Source organism: Prunus dulcis, chromosome 4 (genome assembly GCF_902201215.1).
Source record: "Prunus dulcis chromosome 4, ALMONDv2, whole genome shotgun sequence".
In the NCBI taxonomy this organism is placed as follows: Eukaryota; Viridiplantae; Streptophyta; class Magnoliopsida; order Rosales; family Rosaceae; genus Prunus; species Prunus dulcis.
Genome location: NC_047653.1, coordinates 661,980 through 682,026, shown reverse-complemented (window position 1 = coordinate 682,026; position 20,047 = coordinate 661,980). Strand labels below are relative to the sequence as shown.

The following is a 20,047-nucleotide window of genomic DNA, read 5'->3' as shown; positions in this document are numbered from 1 at the left end:
AAAAAGGATGAGAGAAAAGTGAGAAAGGACTCAATTAATCAGACAAAAGGAAATTGTTCTTACTATTACTAATGGTATGGAATCAATTCTCAGATGGTGTAATGCCATTACAAGATATTTTTCACAGGGAGTAGAAAGCTGCATTTTACTGTTTTACATTTACAACTTAAATCCACTGTTGCCATGGCTGTTGAGGTTGTTCTTTGGAATTGTTCTTACAGTATTCAAATTTAATTACTGCATTATCAACAACAAAATCTTAGCAATCCCCTGTTTCATGATCCATCTCACGCTATGCAAATGCAATCCCTCTGCTCAAGAAACAGAGCATAAATTTAGACAAAACTTTTATTTTTCACTGAAATAGAGGATGGAGGTATGTTTATTTGTCCTTGAGAACCTGGCCCAAGTGAGAACTCAAGTTTTCTCAAATTTAAAAAAATTCCATGAGTGTGTGTGTATGAACAATGTTATATGGAAGTGTTTCATCAAGTTTGCTCTGATTTATTCTTATGTAAATTCCATTAATTGATGAACATAGTGCCAATTATTTGAGCATACAAATGAATTGAGAATTATGGGATGATACTTAAGAATTTAGGGTTATTTACTTAAATAGTCCTCAAACTTATACCCAAGTTGCATTTTGGTACCTCAACTAAATTATTCTTTCAAATGGTCCACCAACTCTTTATTAATCGGTGCAATAACCTAAAACAAAATATCCTAAATTAATTATTAATTTATTCTAGAAGAAAGACGATTTTGCCCTCACATTATTTAATTGGGAAAAAGTTGACTTTTTGACTGAGAAGGAATTTGGCAATTTCACTTACGCCGTTGCGTAGAGCACGACGAAACGAGTCCGTAGACATGGAGTGGACTCGAATCGGAATTGTAACGAAAAAAATACGGTCAAAATACATCGAAGGGTAAAACGGTAATTTGGACAAAAAGTCAGATTTTATCTCTCTCTCTCTCTCTCCCCCTCAGTTTTCTCTCTCCTCTCTCTCTCTCCTCCCTCCCTCGACGCCCGCTCCTTCCCCTTTCCCTTCCGATCAGCCCAGCCACGACCACAGACCACCTCGACCTACGGCGTTGGTACCGTCGGAACCGCCTCGCCCCTGCCATCGCATCCCGACCGGTCTCCACCCTTGCGCCGACCGGAGTTGGCCGGAAAACCAAGAAAACCGCCGGTTTTGGGTTAAACTTCCAACCCTTCGTTCTCCTTCAATTCTCATCCAAATCTTTCGAGTAAGGTATGGATTCTCACCTACTTTTCGTGTTCTAGCTGATGGTTGGATAGGTTTTCATCGATTTTAGCCGTAGATCACTCAATTTTCAACTTGAAATTCGGTCGAGTTTCGGCCTCCGTGATCGGCCATTTCCGGCCACTTTTTGGGGTTTGTCTAAGAACAAAAGTGGCTCCAAATGTGGTGTTATACTTAGGATAGGAGTTTGGAGCCTTGGTTTTGAGTTTTTCCGGCGAGTCGTTATCTCTTTGGACACTCAAGCTGCCGGTGCATGTGGCGGCGCATGGGTGAGGGTAGTGCAGTGAACCTGTGTATTTTTGCAATCCTTGTGTTGTCACGAGCGCGTAGGATTTTGCGGATCTAGATTTAGAGTCCATTTGAGCCCCGAACAGATTTTCTATATTGTGCGATTTCCGAGTTCAGTACTGTCGAGCCGTTGGATCGCACTCAATTTCAGATGTTCTACATGATTTCAGGATCGTGTAGGATTCAACGGATTGCGAATCGGAGTCCCGGATACTCCGAAATCGCGAACCCTGGGGCTAGGGTTTGGAATTTAAGCGATTACACAATTGTGGTCGATCCGACCGTCCAATTCGGGCCAAAATAGCAGGTTATGGGTTTTTCTCTGTGAGGGACCTTTAGGGAATCCCAGATCGGCCATCGGAGGTCGTGGACCCCACGGAGTTCCGGATCGACCGGTCTGGCAGTTTATCGCTTAATGGGACCTCAAGTCTTTTAAGATCGTTTTAAACGTCTGAAATGCTAAAGTGGGCATAGGATTGACTTTAAAATGAGTGCACGCATTTCTAGGAGCCAAGGGTCAGAGTTTTTAATTTAATACTTTTATTGAGCAGTTTTATTAATTTAATATTTATGGTTAATCAGGCACCAGGGGCCAGACTAAACCACAGGAGGGACCTTCAAGAGGTCCAGGTAGCTCGGACCAGAAGTGAGTGGACTTTTCTTTTCTAAATGATTTTATAAATAAATTTCATTATTTGATCTTGAATAAGTTTTATTGACTGTTTTTCCGAGCATGATCTGTGCAGTAGAATACTTTTATTTATATGCTGCTTAGTTCATTATGCCAAATTGATATAAAAGCAGAGTTTAAGATTTATACCAGAGGAAATGGCAGCTTAGTTTCAGAATTGCCAAATTATGGTTATTTATCAGACTTTTCTAAGTTATTTTATTTTAAACCACCATGTACCCAATTACAGTGATTACCCTCAGTTAGACCGATGTCTACGGACATCCAGTCTATTTTCAGTTTTGTCAGTGCACTTGACATTTGTCTCACGAGTTTCGGGGACGCTCAGACCGTGAGTGCCAGGATTTGCAGCTCCGTTGGACTTGGTGTCGCCGAGGTCTGCCAGGATTTGCAGCTCGGTTTGACTTGGTGTCGCCGAGGTTTGCCAGGATTTGCGGATCATGCTGACTGTGGTCCCCTGAATCCTGCCAGTTTGCGGCTCGGGTAGACTGTGTGTCGCCGAGACCTGCCAGGGGAGTTGACGGATTTACAGGGGTACACTTAGGTGGTAGTTTTAAAGAGTTTCCAATACTTTTATGCACCTATTGATTTCTGTGATTGTATGCAAGTTTTCTCGATATTGAACATGTTTTATATTATCTATATATGTGTGAATGTTTTGAATTTAGCATAATTCAAGTGTAGTTACATTTCCAGCTTTTTATTACTATTATTTTTACAACGGGGGTTATTATGTTCACATATTATTTTCTAGAACCTTCTTTTTGTCCACTCAAACTTTCAAATGTTTTGCGCCCCCAGGCAGTAGACGTGCACAGGAATCCACCACCGGGCCTTCTCCTAGCTCCCGCGCCACCCACGAAACGTAGGATTTTGTTGTAAAGTATTTAAATTATTGTAAATATTTAATAACTGCTCTGATATCTAGTTAGAGTGGAGAACCAGAATTGGTGAATGTTTTATTTACTTATTCTGGCTGTTGGTGTGAATATAACTACTCGTTTAATAGGTGAAAATTTTTTTGGGTTTGGACAAATTACAGGGGAGACTGCCGAATTTTCGGCAGGAGTCTAAGGAGGTTTTAAAACGTAGTTTGTAACAGGAAGGGTAAAAAGGTCTTTTGTGCCCGACATTCACCTGGTGTCAGACACGCACAGGGTCCGACTCGAATTCCAAAGTGGAATTGGGATCGGGTCCTGTCAAATTGGGGCTTTGGTTATACCGTTACATTATGTCAATATTGTCGTCAAATATAGAGTAAAACAGTCCTAAATCATGGCTTTAACCCCATCTTCTCCCTCACAGCCCACCCTCTATTCCCCTCCCTCCATGTCCCTCCCTCCTCATCATCGGGCGTGGGTTTGGTTTCCTTTTATTTATTTATTTATTTAAAAATAAGTTTCAAGTTTTAAAATTTTTAATTTTAATGGAAGGGCAAAATTGCACTTTAGGCTGTTAAAATAATATATGGATCTCATAAAATAAAACTAAATTTTGCAATAATTGACGTGTCATGTTATAGATCGTTAGATTAGTGCAAAAACTAAGATGAAGTGAAATGCGGATAAATGCGTAGATTTTAATTGCAAAGGCTCGGGATCCCTAGATCTATAGTACCATGCGTGGTGTAATGCATGTAATAATCGAAAACAAAATATCTAAAAAGAAATAAAATATATAAAAAGTAAGGATAATATCTTCTAGCGAAAAGATAATTTTGCCCTCACATAATTTAATAGAGAAAAAGTTGACTTTTTGATCGAGAAAGAATTCGAGAATTCCGTTTGCGCCGTTGCGTAGAGCACGGCGAAACGAGTCCGTAGACACGAAGTAGACCCGAATCGGAGTTGTAACGAAAGAGTTATGGTCAAAAGAGTCTCAGTGGCATAACCGTAAATATTTCGAAGTTGCATCTATAAAACCCAGCAGCTCCCTCTCTCTGCGCGAAAATGGGCCGCCGCCTTCCAGAGATTGCTGGCGCCGCCTCCGAGAACCAATGGCCGTGGGACCGGTGGCGTTGGAACCACCATCGAGTCCCCTACCTTTTCCAACCGACCTCCACCCTTGGGCCGCCCGGAGCTGGTCGGAAAGTCATGATTTCCGACGGATGTTCACCCGAGTTTCACCGATCTTCCAGCTCGATTTTCTCCTTCGTTTCTTCACCAAATTAATCGAAGAAGGTATGGTTTCTCAGCTATTTTTCGTGTTCTAGCTGATGGATGTATGGGTTCGATCGATTTTAGCTCTAAAGCGATCAATTTTCGACTTGAATTCTGGCCGAAACTTCGGCCGCCGAGATCTACTGTTTCTGGTCACTTTTTGGGGTATGTCCAAGAACAAAAGTGACTCCAAATGGGGTGTTTTACCTAGGATAGGAGTTTGGAGTCTTGGTTCCGAGATTTTTCGACCACCCGAAATCGCTTAAGACACCCAAATCTGCCCGCGCGTGCTGGAGCGCGTGGGCAAGGGTGGTGAAGTAATTCTGTACAGTTTTGAGATCATCGTGTCGTCACGAGCGCGTAGGATTTCACGGATCTCGATTCGGAGTCCGTTTGTACCCCGAACGGATTTTCCATATCGCGCGATCCTTGGGTGCAGTGTCGTCCAATAATCGGATCGCATCGAATTTTGGATATGTCGGTCTACATGATTTCAGGATCGTGTAAGATTCGACGGATTGCGAATCGGAGTCCCGGATACTCCGGAATCGCGAATCCTGGGGCTAGGGTTTGGATTTTAAGCGATAACGTGATTTTGGCCAATCCGACCGTCCGTTTTGGACCAAATTCGCGGAATATGGTTCCTTCTCTATAAGGAACCTTCAGAGAAGTCCAAATTGGCCATCGGAGACCGTGGACCCACGGGGTCCCGAATCGGCCGATCTGGCAGCTTATCGCTTAGTGAGGCTTCGGGTCTCTTAAGACCATTCTAACTATCTAAAAAGCTAAGGTGGGCATAGGAGTAACTTGAAACGAGTGCACGTATTTCTAGGAGCCGGGAGCAGGGTGTTTAATTGAAATTCTTTTTATTCAGCAGTTTATTAATTTAATTTTTATGGGTAATCAGGCACCAGAAGCCCGACAGGACCACAGGAGGGACCTTCAAGAGGTCCAATTTGCTCGGACCATCAGTGAGTGGACTTTCTTTCATAAACGATTTTATATGCACGAGTTATATAAATGATTTATATAAATAAGGTTTTTAAATGATTTTATAATGGTTTTCTACAAATAAGTTTTTATAAGTCAGTTTATATGAGTTAATTTCATTATTTGAATCTTGAAAAAGTTTTATGAACTATTTATTTCGAACGTGATTTGAGCAGTACAATATCTTGATTTATGTGTTGTCTAGTTACTGAAGCTCCAGTAATATAAAAAGCGGAGTTTGAGAACTCTATCAGAGGAGATAGCAGTTAAATTTCAGTTTCACAAAAAGGGCAGTGAGTTATTAGATTTTTCTAGAAAAAATTAGTTTATTTTAGAACCACCATGTACCCACCCTTTATTTGGTGATTACCCAGAGTTGGACCGATGTCTACGGACATCCAGTCCGATTTCAGTTTACGTCAGTGCACTTGACTTTGCCTCACGAGTTACGGGGACGCTCGGACCGTGAGTGCCAGGATTTGCGGCTCGGCAGACTTGGTGTCCCGAGACCTGCCAGGATTGCGGCTCGGCTACTCTGTGTCCCCGAGACCTGCCAGGATTGCGGATCAGGCTGACTACGGTCCCCTGCATCCTGCCAGAGCGACTCGAGCTGACTTGGTGTCATCGAGGAATCTGCCGACAGATCAGGCTAATCATAGTCCCCTGATTTCGCCAGTTTGCGGCTCGGGTAGACTGCGTGGCGCCCGAGACCTGCCAGGGGAATTGACGGATATGACAGGGGTACAAATATGTGGTATTTTCAAAGGATTTTGAGTTTTCTTTTATTCAATTATGACTTTCAGTTATTTTATATCAGTATCTTGATATTCGCACATTTATATCTTTACATATTTGTTCACTTATACGAGCACATTCATCAGCAGGTTTTTTACACGCTTATATGAATACCTTGTATTGAAATGTAGATAAACCCTCGATTTAGATTCTTACTTATTTTTAACTGGGGGTTATTATGTTTATAAAATTGTTTTTCAAGAACATTATTTTGTCCACTCACATTTTCAACCTGTTTTTCGCCCCAGGCCGTAGAAGTGCGCATGATCCACCACCGGGCCATTCATAGCCTTCGCGCCTCAAAGTCAGGTAGAGTGTTGTAGAAAATCCTTGAAACCCTGAAAACTTTAGAAAATGCTCTGATATCTAGTTGAAACTGAAAAACTAGAGTTGAGATCGGTTACTTGAGATATTCTGGCAGTTTGTGTGAAATTATTTGATTGTTTAACAGGTGGAAAAATTTGGGTTTGGTCAAAATACAGGGGAGACTCTGCCGAATTTTCGGCAGAAGTCTAAGGGAAAATTTAAAAAGAATTGAAACAAGAAGGGTAAAAAGGTCATTTGTGCCCGACATTCGCCAGGTGTCGGACACGCGCAGGACTTGGCTCGAATTCCAAAGTGGAAAAATGGGTCGGGTCCTGTCAATGCAGACCTCTCACTTGCACATGTCTATTCTACACTTGGATAATCGCATTTATTAATCTTGTTAAAATTAGAGTTTGGTTACATTTAAGCATTTGAATTAGGTCACTTGAATGATATACTGGTGATAAAGAAGTGATACAGTGGTGATACATGAGTGATGCAAAATGCTGATTGTGTTTATCTTTGGTTTTTGTTTTGTTTCATTTCGTTTACTTTTCTTCACTCATTTCTAGTATCCGATTTGTATTTTACCTTTGTGTTGTGTTAAATAAATGTTGTTTACGTACTCAAACTAGACCTTTGTATATGTGCCTCCAATTCCTTGTGGGAATGATCCCGTATTTACAAATCTATACTCCAATAGATTCGTACACATACGGATATTTTTAATTGGATGATTGGCACATTAATTTCTGCCAATTACTAATACAACACTATATAGTATATCTTGTACACGTGTTATGAATGGGAGAAATTAAACTCTGTTCGTTTACTCATATTATTATAATATAAGTTGATATTTATTAATACTATTTCCAAATGGTTGTTGAGGTGTTCTTACAATTGTTACAGTATTAAAATTTGGCAGTAACAACATAACTACTGCTATCCCCTTTCATCCATCTCACGCTATGCCCAAGAAATGCATGCATAAATTTTTAGACATGTTTGTCCTTGGGAACCTGGCCCACTTGCCAATTGTGGATAAATGATTAATGTTGCACAAATTTTCCTTCAAAAAGCTCCAACTTAATTCACGTCCAAGAGCGAAGGCCTCCAATTCCAGGCAGCAATAGAGAAAGAAGCTGGTCCATCTTCAACAGAGACATGCAGTGTTCTGTGTTGCAGTTGCAGCCTTCAATTTTAAAAATATTTTTTTTGGTGTTCTTTAATTATGTTAAGCATACAAATGAAATGAGGTTCATGAAATAATTTTGTTTGTTTATGATAGTTTGCTCAAGTGGTTAATAACATTTAATAGCACAAAAGGTCTTCGGTTCTTCTGTTCCGAAGAAATTAAAGGCACAGAAACAAGTCTTATATGCTAAATAAACATTAGACACCTTAACCAGCAGATACAAATGTGTATATATAAACCCAAATCACAAAGCAAATCAAACAGAAGCATGATACTGAATCTTTATTAGCATACCATTAATGACAAGCCTCTTCAATATTCTTCTTATTGTCCATACTAATTGGGAATGAAGATTGAAGACACATTAAAATTGTACAAATCATATACTGCTTCATGCTAGCTTTGTGATTCAGTTCGCCTTGTCCTTACCGCACACCCCCTTCGAAAATTCGAGAAGGAGGCTGAAAATCTTGGTAATTTTCCGATACATATTTTTGAAAGACTGGAACATAGGAAATTGCAACAAGCCAAATAGAGGGACTGGAAAAAAGGCAATAGAGTAAAGCAGAGACTTAGTCGATCTCTTCTCGATGCGAATCACAAGCAAAATGGTAGCACCGAAGGCGAGCATGGTGGCTGCCATTGAAACGAAGAGCAAGGTGAACCCGATCATGAGCTTGCGGGGAAGAGCGTGACAGAAAAACGGGTACTCAAGGGGAGAGGAGAGGATAGAGAGGAAAAAGGCTACTGAAGACAATGAGCAGGCGATGGCCAAGACGTCCATGCAGGTGAAGAGCCAGAAGAGAGGAGAATCACGGTAAACAGGAAGGCCATTTGGTTCGGTACCCCCAGGAACGGTGTAGGCGGCTGCAAAGACCACGGTGGCCACCAGCACTGCCACGGTTGAGCATGACGCAGCTGTTTCTTTTATCCATTGTTGTGCCAACTCCAGAAGCTTATTATGCTGATCATTGAACAGCTCCTCCGCTGTCTGACCCTCCTTGTTGTGGTGCATGATGTAATGCCGCGGCACTATCTTTTTCACACGCTGGAAACAAGAACACACATTTATCAAGTTGACAGACGGACTAGCTAGTAACATAAGCATTTGTCTGAGAACATACATAAGTCTAAGACCGGCCCGTATATATTGGCAGGAAATCTCAGTGCATGAAGTTTGTTTTTTAAAGACATACGTTTTGTTACTCTCAGTGCATGAAGTAGAATAAATTACAAATACCATGATGAGGTCCAACTTTGGACCCATTAGGTCCATATTCTATCTAGTATTTCTAAAGTGTTGATGTTTATAAATCATGGAAGGAAACAACTCCCTTTCAATGTAGGACTAAATGCAAGTGTATTTTTCCTATACAAACTCTAACATCTTTAACCTCAGAGGAGAAATGTATAATTAAGTACTTACGAATATAAAAGGGAACTCACCAACATCCAACGCAACTCTTCTTGCAATTGCATGGCTGGACCAATTAATTTTTGAGACGTGGCTACAGAGTAGTAACTCCTATCTGCAGCTTGGTGCAATATGCTGTTGCCTTTATGGTCAATCCTCGCAGTCAACCTATACTTTATGTTTGGCTTGCTTTTGATAAATTTAAAGATCTCTCTTCGACGGTGCTTAATGGCCAGATGCAAAATGTTCTGTTCCTTATGGTCGCTAACGTGCTCAGCTGCCTGAGGATGCTGCTTAAGTATCTCTTTAACAATAGGCGCAATTCCAGTGATAGTTGCTATGAGCAATGGGGTATAGTTATAAACATACTTCTTGGATTTGTTGGATACCGCAGAACCATTTCCTTTTTCATCTCCATCATTATTACTAACATTTTCCTCTATTTTCTCTATTTCCCCCAGATCAACGGTCTTGTCGTCTACTTTAATAGACTTCTTCTGCCATGAATGGTCTTCCTTGACGAACAAACTGACAAGTTCCTTTAGAGAATTTTTATTTTTCTTGTCCTTCCAGATCTTTTTTATCATGCCAATTTCTATCCATCACGATGATCACCGTCAAGATTATACACGATAAGTTAATGTATAAGAGAATCAAATGAAAGAGAAATTAATTATTGAAGGGGTATAACTAAGCAAGCATGCGTACATATCTTGGCAAACATATATATATATGCACCATCAAGTATAAATTAGGCCAGAAACTAAACAAACCGTTAGCAAGGAAGTTCCACATGAAAGTGTACACCTCCAGAATAACTGCAATTTTATGCATGCAACTTCATCAGGATCCTAGCGTACATTAAACTTGTACATATATATATATATATATGTATAGTAGTTCAAAAATTCTGGTTAACAATTAATTTGATTGCAAATTATTTTGATTACCTGCAAGCTTCTTCTGACAGATGGATTGGGGAGGCTGGTCGCTACCCAAGCATCTCTCCACATCATCCTTGACGACATCATTATCCTTGTGACTTGGTGTGACCAGATCTCCAACAGGAAGGCCTGCATGTATAACAAGAATTAATAGATATATGCATGTCATAGAACTTGAGCATCTGTTAACTTGTATACTGTAATTAATTAATTAATGCAAGGCTTAGCAATCATACAATGATAAATGAGCATCTTCCATTTGCTTTGTTGAAATTCTGGTTCGAAGGCAGATGGCATTTGGGATAGCAATTGAAGGCTTGTCAATCCCTTTTCTTCCCTTTTAGTTGCAAGAAATGGGTACTTCCTCTGCAACCAAAGAGCAGTCTCTGCATATTGGAAGCCAAAAGAGCAGTATCTATTAACGTGCATGTGTAGTAAGTTGAATATTAATTAATTGATTTAATTGAGAGAGAGAGAGAGAGAGAGAGAGAGAGAGAGAGAGAGAGACCAAATTGTTGGGCAATGACTGCGATATGAAGAATGGACTTTTTATCATTTCGGCGGAAGTGCCTCCGAAGATTCTCCGGATTCTCCGGATACTCCTCCTCCAGTTTGTGAGCAAAAAACTTGACCAGGTCAGGGTGACCAAGAGCAGCAGCCCTGTACACTGGCGATTCTCCTAAATTGTTCCGAAGTTCTAGCAGAGGCAGTGTACGAGTTGTAGTGATTTCTTCTACAGGCGCCGGTTTATTGAAGTTGTTCACTAAGAACTTAGCTGCCTCCAGATTGCCGGACACAGCCACCTCATGGAGAACGTTGTTGCCGTGGCTATTCTGAATCCTTAAGGCATCGCATTTTTTATCATAGCTTGGCAGTAAGCTAATCAAGAATTCAAGGACTTGTTCGCCCAGTTTTTCGCTGCAGCAGGAAGCTGCAATGTGCAATGCAGTGTCTTTGTCCACCGTCACGGGACAAATCAAATTTTCTGGATACTTCTTGTAATATTGCTTCATGCCTTTCCAGTCATTCTCCATGGCCTTACCATAAGGATCGCTCAGTCCTTCAATTTGACTAGCAATATTCTCTTCCTCGTCTTTAAGGACCTCTTCTTCTTTCCAGTAGTCCATCTTTTTGTCCGTGCTGCTGTGTGGTGGTTTTTCAATTGTTTTATTGGTAGGCTAGCTGCTCCTATTTGTACGAGAAATTAACAATGTGTATGCTATCTAGCTTCCTATTGTGCGACTTAATATATAGCAGGAAACAAAAGGGAACTCTCCAACAATCGGAATATATCCTCTGTTTCATTCGAAGAGTAGAGCAGATATTTTCATTTTGTAAGCATCTGTTTCGTGCGATGTGCGTGGACACAGCCGTTGTTACTAATTCCTGGCTTTCATTTCATAGGAGGAGGAGAAATTCCTGGATTAAAGTGTAGGAATATTATTGTCTGTAAACTTTGACAGATAAAAATAATAGAGGATCAGATACCGTTAGGTGATTAAAGTTTGACAGATATAAATAATAGAATTGCATTCACACAAGGCAAGTGATGAGAGAAAAGTGAGAAAGGACTCAATCATCAGACAAAAGGAAGTTGTTCTTGCTATTATTAATGGTGTGGAATCAATTCTCAGAGGGTGTAATCCTATTACAACTTAAATCCACTGTTGCCGTGGCTGTTGAGGTTGTTCTTTAGAATTGTTGTTACAGTGTTCAAATTTATCAACTAAATCTTAGCTATCCCCTTGTTCATGATCCATCTCACGCTATGCGAATGCAATCCCTCTGCTCAAGAAACAGAGCATAAATTTAGACCAAACTTTTATTTTCAGTGAAACAGAGCATGGAGGCATGTTAATTTGTCCTTGAGAACCTGGCCCAAGTGAGAACTCAAGAATTTATCATTGTTGTTGTTGACCTTAATTCATAAGACGCTTTTCATGCTAACTTGTGTTTATGGTAGCTCAAGCGATTTATATATCATTTAATTTTGCAAATCAATTCTCCTCTTCCCAAACAGGAAAAAACACCAAATTCTAAGGCACAGAAGCAAGTCTTATAAGCAAAATAAACATTAGACACCTTAACCACATATACAAATCACGAAACAAATCAAACAGAAGCATGATACTGAATCTTTATTAGCATACAATTAATGATGACAAGCCTCTTCAATATTCTTCTTATTTTCCATATTAATTGGGAATGAAGATTGAAGACACATTAAAATTGTACAAATCATAAACTGTTTCATGCTAGCTTTGTAATTCAGTTCGCCTTGCTCTTACCACATATTGATCTCCTCTTCGAAAAGCCGAGAAAGGGAATGAAGAAGGGGAGGAAAATCTTGGTTACTTTCTGATACATAGGAAATTGCAGCAAGCCAAATAGAGGGACCGGAAAAAAGGCAATACAGTAAAGCAGAGACTTAGTCCATTTCTTCTCGATACGAATCACAAGCAAAATAGTAGCAGCAAAGGCGAGCATGGTGGTTGCCATGGACAAGAAGAGCAAGGTGAACCCGATCATGAGCTTGCGGGGAAGACCGTGACAGAAAAATGGGTACTCAAGGGGAGAGGAGAGGATGGAGAGGAAAAAGGCTACCGAAGACAATGAGCAGGCGATGGCCACGACGTCCATGCAGGTGAAGAGCCAGAAGAGAGGAGAATCATGGAAAACAGGAAGGCCATTTGGTTCGTTACCCCCAGGCATGGCATAGGCGGCTGCAAAGACAACGGTGGCCACCAGCACAGCCACAGTTGAGCACGACTGTGCTGTGTCTTTTATCCATTCTTGTGCCGACTTCAGAAGCTCATTATGCTCATCATTGAACAGCTCCTCCGCTGTCTGATCCTTGTTGTTGTGGTGCATGATGTAATGAGGTGGTAATATGTTCTTCACACCCTGGACAAAAGAACACACACATTTATCAAGTTGACCGACGGACTAGCAAGTTGTGAGTATGTGAAGAATGTTCTGCATTGGAAAGTTAAGAAATCTCACAATGGCCAATTGGTTAGCATGAACATTTTGTTTTATCTATAGTCAGTCTGTCCTCCTCGTTCAGAGAAGAAATGTATAATAAAGTAAATGTGAATATAATAGGGAACTCACCATCATCCAACGCAACTCTGCTTGCAATTGCATGGCTGGGCCAATTAATTTCTCAGAAATTGCTACAGAGTAGTAGCTCCTATCTGCAGCTTGGTGCAATATGGTGTTGCCATCACTGTCAATCATCTCATTCAACCTTGAGATGGTTATTGGCTTCCTTTTTAGAAGCTCAAGGATCTCTCTTTGACGGTGCTTAATGGCCAGATGCAAAATGTTCTGTTCACTATGGCTAACGTGCTCAGCTGCCTGAGGATGCTGCCTAAGTATCTCTGCAACAATAGGCACAATTCCAGTGATAGTTGCTATAAGCAATGGGTTATACTTATAAATGCTCTGCTTCTTAGAATTGGTTGGTTCTGTAGAATCCTTTCCTTGTTGATCTCCTCCATCATTATCACCCTTACAAAGATTTTCCACTGACCCCAGAGATATCGTCTTGCCCTTTGCTTCTTTAGAATTCTGCCATGAATTGTCTTTCTCAACGAGCAAAGGGATGAGGTTTTTAAGAGCATGTTTAATTCTCTTATCCTTCCAGATCTTTTCGATTATGTCCATTTCTATCCATCATGGCCAAGCTTATACACGATTAGTTATTGTATAAGAGAATCAAATGAAAGAGATATGAATTAAGAGCTATAATTAAGCAAGCATGCATGCATCATAAAGTATAGAAAAGCCAGAAACTAAGCAACCTTTAGCAAGGAAGTCCCACAGGGTAGTGTACACCTTCAGAATACCTGCAATGTTATGCATGCAACTTCATCAGGATCCTAGCTATATTAAACTTGTATATAAATATTAGTTCAAAAAATCTGATTAACAATTAAATAGATCACAAATTATTTTGATTACCTTCAGGCTTCTTCCAAGAGATGGCTTGGGGGTCTTGGTTGCTGCCCAAGCTGCTCTCCACATCATCCTTGGGATTTGTTGTGACCTCCAGGTCTCGAGCAGGAAGGCCTGCAGCAGCATGTATAACAAGAATTAATATGCATGTCAATGTCATAAAACTTGAGCATCTGTTAACTGATCTGCTGTAATTAAACTGCAAGGCTTAACCACCATACAATAATATATGAGCATCTTCCATCTGCTTTGTTGAAATTGTGGTGTGAAGGCAGTCGGCATTTGGGCTAGCAATTGAAGGCTTGTCAATCCTTTACCTTCCCTCTTAGTTGCAAGAAATGGGTACTTCCTCTGCAACCAAAGAGCAGTCCCTGCATATTGGATGCCAAAAGAATAGCTGTATAAATTAATGTGCACTGCATACATTACACACACACACACACACACACACATATACATATATATATATATATATATAGAGAGAGAGAGAGAGAGAGAGAGAGAGAGAGAGAGAGACTAAATTGTTGGCCAATGACTGCGATATGAAGAATGGACATTCTATCATTTCGGTGGAAGTGCCTCTGAAGATTCTCCGGATTCTCCTCCTCCAGTTTGTCAGCAAAAAACTGGACCAGGTAAGGGTGACCAAGAGCAGCAGCCCTGTACAATGGCGATTCTCCTAACTCGTTCCGAATATCTAGCAGAGGCAGTGTAGAATTCTCCTCATTACTAATTTTTCCTGCAGGTTTGTTGAAGTTGCTCACTAAGAAAGTTGCTGCCTCCAGATTGCCGGACATCGCCACCTCGTGAAGAACGTTGTTGCCGAGTTTATTTGGAACCCTCACGGCCTTGCATCTTTCATCATAGCTTTGTGGCAGTAAATTAATCAAGAACTCAAGGACTTGTTTGCCCTGTGATTTGCTGCAGCAGGAAGCTACAATGTGCAATGCAGTGTCTTCGTCCACTGTTATTGGACAATTCAGTTTTTGCCGATTGTCCGCGTAGTATCTCTTCATGCCTTCCCAGTCATTCACCATGGCTAGATCATAAGGAAGTTTCAGTACTTCAATTTCACTTGCACTCTCTACTTCTTCTTTAAGAACATCTTCCGTTTTCCAGTATGCTATCTCTTTGCTGTCCATCTCTACTTGCTCCTGCTGTGTGTGTGGTAGTTTTTGCTTCGTTTTATACCTAGCCTATCCTTCATGTACACGAAATTCTTATGTGCTACTGTTAAAATTTGATATATAATACTTTGCTTGATAAATTAACTAAGTTGAAAAATACAAAGCATTAACGAATATTGAAGGTTACTAGCTGTATACTCCGTACAGTACAGGGATCTGCCTTTTTTTGATACAATACTTTGCTTGATAAATTAGCAAAGTTGGAAAATATAAGCATAAAACGAATATCTAAAGTTACTATTTGTATATGCTCTTTCCGAAAGTTAAAAAAAAATGAGAAAAAAACAAAGGTTACTATCACTATGCTTGATCCGTACAAGTATCTGCCTTTGCTTAGCTAATTAGCTTAAGATTGTTGATTCTGCGTGCATCACATGATTTAAGTTAAGAAATGTTCTGTCGCCAAAGAATGTATACTATACGTACAATCCAGTGATTGAAGTATTCATATAATTCATTATAGAAAATTGCATCCCCCTATCCCTGAACAAGTACATAACACAAAATAAAAACTTACTGTGTGTGTGAGTTTGATCAGGGAGCCTTGATGAGCACGAACACACTGCCGTTGTCTCCCTTGAAATCCGAAGCTCAGGATCAAGGTATCTGGTTAGCAACCATGACTCAGCTTTGCTGTTTGAGATGGAAAAACTTAAACAGGGGTTGTCTCCCTTGATTTGGTTTCTGCACAAAGTAACCGGACTTATATTTTTATTTATTTTTACAAGCCATATTAGCAGAGGAAGAATCAAACCTAAAATCTTATTTATGCAAACACTAATGGAAGCAAAGAAAAGGGAATGAATTGACCAAACCTGGACGCGCTTGGGGTTTCGAACTTCAAATGGGGTGTATATTTATTTGTCCCTGAGAACCTGGCCCAAGTGAGAACTCAAGTTTTCTCCAATTGAAAACATTCCATGCCAGTGTATGAAAATGGTATATATATACGGAGGTGTTTCATTAATTGATGAAACAGTGCCAATTATTTGAGCATACAAATGAAAGGAGGATTATGGGATGATACTGAAAACTTTGCCATTGTAGTTGTCCTTATGTAACTTCATTCATGTGCCGATTTTCATGGTAATATGTGTTTATGGTTGACGCAAGTGGTTAATAACATTTAACAGCGTTTAATCTTTTCCCAAGCAGGAAAAAGCACCAAATTTAAAGACACAGAAGCAAGTGTTATATGCAAAATAGACATTAGACACCTTAACCAGGGCAGATACAAATTTGTATATAATAAAACCATATCATAATTGCAAATCAAACAAAAGCATGATACTGAATCTTTATTAGCATACAATTAATGACAAGGCCCTTCAATATTCTTCTTATTGTCCATATTAATTGCGAATGAAGATTGAAGACGCACTAAAATTGTACAAATCATCATATAGTACTGCTTCACTCTAGTTTTATGATTCAGTTCGCCTTGCTCTTACCACATATTGATCTCCTCTTGCAAAAGCCGAGAAAGGGAACGAAGAAGGGGCGGAAAATCTTGGTAATTTTATGATATATTTCTTTGAAAGACTGGTACATAGGAAATTGCAGCAAGCCAAATAGAGGGACAGGAAAAAAGGCAATAGAGTAAAGCATTGACTTAGTCCATTTCTTCTCGATACGAATCACAAGCAAAATGGTTGCAGCAAAGGCAAGCATGGTGGTTGCCATTGACAAGAAGAGCAAGGTGAACCCGATCATGAGCTTGCGGGGAAGAACGTGACAGAAAAACGGATACTCAAGGGGAGAGGACAGGATAGAGAGGAAAAAGGCTACCGAGGACAATGAGCAAGCGATGGCCACGACATCCATGCAGGTGAAGAGCCAGAAGAGAGGAGAATCATGGAAAACAGGAAGGCCATTTGGTTCGTTACCCCCAGGCATGGTGTAGGCGGCTGCAAAGACCACAGTGCACACCAACACTGCCACAGTTGAGCACGACTCAGCTGTGTCTTTTATCCATTCTTGTGCTGACTTCAGAAGCTCATTATGCTCATCATTGAACAGCTCCTCCGCTGTCTGATCCTTGTTGTTGTGGTGCATGATGTAATGAGGTGGTACTATGTTTTTCACACCCTGGACAAAGAACACACACAGCTATCAAGTTGACCGACGGACTAGTAAGTTGTGAGAGTGTGAAGAATGTTCCGCATTGGAAAGTTAAGAAACCTCGCAATGGCCAATTGGTTAGCTTAGTATGAACGTTTTGCTATTGACATGTTATCTATTGTCAGTCTTTACTTCTTGTTCAGAGAAGAAATGTATAATTAAGTAAATGTGAATATAAAAGGGATCTCACCATCATCCAACGCAACTCTGTTTGCAATTGCATGGCTGGACCAATTAAATTCTGAGAAATTGCTACAGAGTAGTAGCTCCTATCTGCAGCTTGGTGCAATATGGTATTGCCGTCACTGTCAATCATCTCATTCAACCTTGAGATGGTTGTTGGCTTCCTTTTTAGAAGCTCAAGGATCTCTCTTTGACGATGCTTAATGGCCAGATGCAAAATGTTCTGTTCACTATGGCTAACGTGCTCAGCTGCCTGAGGATGCTGCCTAAGTATCTCTGCAACAATAGGCACAATTCCAGTGATAGTTGCTATAAGCAATGGGTTATACTTATACATGCCACGCTTCTTAGAATTGGTTGGTTCTGCAGAATCCTCTCCTTGTTGATCTCCTCCATCATTATCACCCTTACAAAGATTTTCCACTGACCCCAGAGATATCGTCTTGCCCTTTGCTTCTTTAGAATTCTGCCATGAATTGTCTTTCTCGACGAGCAAAGGGATGAGGTTTTTAAGAGCATGTTTAATTCTCTTATCCTTCCAGATCTTTTCGATTATGTCCATTTCTATCCATCATGGCCAAGCTTATACACGATTAGTTATTGTATAAGAGAATCAAATGAAAGTGAAATGAAATAAGCAAGCAAGCATGCATCATAAAGTATAGAAAAGCCAGAAACTAAGCAACCTTTAGCGAGGAAGTCCCACAGGGAAGTGTACATCTTCAGAATACCTGCAATGTTATGCATGCAACTTCATCAGGATCCTAGCTATATTAAACTTGTATATAAATATTAGTTCAAAAAATCTGGTTAACAATTAAATAGATCACAAATTATTTTGATTACCTTCAGGCTTCTTCCAAGAGATGGCTTGGGGGTGTTGGTTGCTGCCCAAGCTGCTCTCCACATCATCCTTGGGATTTGTTGTGACCTCCAGGTCTCGAGCAGGAAGGCCTGCAGCAGCATGTATAACAAGAATTAATATGCATGTCAATGTCATAAAACTTGAGCATCTGTTAACTGATCTGCTGTAATTAAACTGCAAGGCTTAACCACCATACAATAATATATGAGCATCTTCCATCTGCTTTGTTGAAATTGTGGTGTGAAGGCAGTCGGCATTTGGGCTAGCAATTGAAGGCTTGTCAATCCTTTACCTTCCCTCTTAGTTGCAAGAAATGGGTACTTCCTCTGCAACCAAAGAGCAGTCCCTGCATATTGGATGCCAAAAGAATAGTTGTATAAATTAATGTGCACTGCATACATTATACACACACACGCACATATATATATATATATATATATATAGAGAGAGAGAGAGAGAGACTAAATTGTTGGCCAATGACTGCGATATGAAGAATGGACATTCTATCATTTCGGTGGAAGTGCCTCAGAAGATTCTCCGGATTCTCCTCCAGTTTTTCAGCAAAAAACTGGACCAGGTCAGGGTGACCAAGAGCAGCAGCCCTGTACAATGGCGATTCTCCTAACTCGTTCCGAATATCTAGCAGAGGCAGTGTAGAATTCTCCTCGTTACTAGTTTTTCCTGGAGGTTTGTTGAAGTTGCTCACTAAGAAAGTTGCTGCCTCCAGACTGCCGGACATCGCCACCTCGTGAAGAACGTTGTTGCCGAGTTTATTTGGAACCCTCACGGCCTTGCATCTTTCATCATAGCTTGGTGGCAGTAAATTAATCAAGAATTCAAGGACTTGTTTGCCCTGTGATTTTCTCCTGCAGCAGGACGCTACAATGTGCAATGCAGTGTCTTCGTCCACTGTCATTGGAGAATTCAGTTTTTGCGGATTGTCCACGAAGTATCTCTTCATGCCTTCCCAGTCATTCTCCATGGCTAGATCGTAAGGAAGTTTCAGTACTTCAATTTTACTTGCACTCTCTCCCTCGTCTTTAAGAAGAACCTCTTCCGTTCTCCAGTACGCCATCTCTGCGTGCTCTATCTCTAAGTCCTCCATGTCTACTTGCTCCTGCTCTGTGGTGGTGGTTTTTGCTTCGTGTTAAACTTTGATATAAAATACTTTGCTTACTAAATTAACCAAGTTGAAAAATATAAGCATAAACGAATATTGAAGGTTACTAGCTGTATACAGGATCCGTACAGTACAGGGATCTGCCTTTGCTTAGTTCATTTGTTTAAGATTGTAGACTTTGATATACAATACTTTGCTTCATAAATTAGCAAAGTTGGAAAATATAAAGCATAAAACGAATATCTAAAGTTACTATTTGAATATGCTCTTTCCGCGAGAGAGAGAGAGAGAGAGAGAGAGAGAAGAAAGAAGAGGTGACTTAGCTGAAGATTGTTGATCCTGCCTGCACCACATGATTCCTAAGGGCTAATGTCCTTGACGTCCTTTTTGCCATGAAATTAAGAAAGCTGCAATTAACTTGTGGGTTTACAACTTAGATGGGGTTGCCATGGCTGTTGATGTTGTTCCTTCTTACTATTGTTACATTATTCAAATCCCTTGTTTTATCCGTATCTGGCTGTGCAATCCCTCTGCTCAAGAAACGCATAAATTTAG

General features: G+C 40.3%; 3 protein-coding genes across 4 annotated transcripts; all 3 read right to left on the bottom strand.

Annotated features, from left to right (window-relative positions):
- Window positions 1-8,090: 8,090 nt before the first annotated feature.
- Window positions 8,091-11,243, bottom strand: LOC117626133. The gene is made up of 6 exons (XM_034357785.1): window positions 10,565-11,243; window positions 10,293-10,442; window positions 10,063-10,185; window positions 9,886-9,930; window positions 9,145-9,707; window positions 8,091-8,746 (listed from the first exon to the last, which is right to left on the bottom strand). The coding sequence occupies exons 1-6, from the start codon at window positions 11,181-11,183 to the stop codon at window positions 8,108-8,110; spliced, it is 2,139 nt and encodes a 712-aa protein (XP_034213676.1). The 5' UTR covers window positions 11,184-11,243; the 3' UTR covers window positions 8,091-8,107.
- A 925-nt stretch (window positions 11,244-12,168) lies between these two features.
- Window positions 12,169-15,173, bottom strand: LOC117624547 (protein ACCELERATED CELL DEATH 6-like). Its single transcript, XM_034355855.1, has 6 exons — window positions 14,534-15,173; window positions 14,238-14,387; window positions 14,023-14,130; window positions 13,863-13,907; window positions 13,171-13,727; window positions 12,169-12,960 (listed from the first exon to the last, which is right to left on the bottom strand). Exons 1-6 carry the CDS (start codon window positions 15,156-15,158, stop codon window positions 12,325-12,327), a joined length of 2,121 nt encoding a protein of 706 aa, XP_034211746.1. The 5' UTR covers window positions 15,159-15,173; the 3' UTR covers window positions 12,169-12,324.
- LOC117624546 (protein ACCELERATED CELL DEATH 6-like) lies at window positions 15,173-20,036 on the bottom strand. Of its 2 annotated transcripts, XM_034355853.1 has the most exons (9): window positions 18,835-20,036; window positions 18,569-18,718; window positions 18,354-18,461; window positions 18,194-18,238; window positions 17,515-18,071; window positions 16,655-17,291; window positions 16,019-16,070; window positions 15,721-15,887; window positions 15,173-15,235 (listed from the first exon to the last, which is right to left on the bottom strand). In XM_034355853.1, the coding sequence occupies exons 1-9, from the start codon at window positions 19,475-19,477 to the stop codon at window positions 15,213-15,215; spliced, it is 2,382 nt and encodes a 793-aa protein (XP_034211744.1). In that variant the 5' UTR covers window positions 19,478-20,036; the 3' UTR covers window positions 15,173-15,212. The 2 variants fall into 2 exon arrangements, with proteins under 2 accessions (XP_034211744.1, XP_034211745.1); XM_034355854.1 differs by lacking the exons at window positions 15,173-15,235; window positions 16,019-16,070 and having other exon boundaries at window positions 15,756-15,887.
- Window positions 20,037-20,047: the final 11 nt, after the last annotated feature.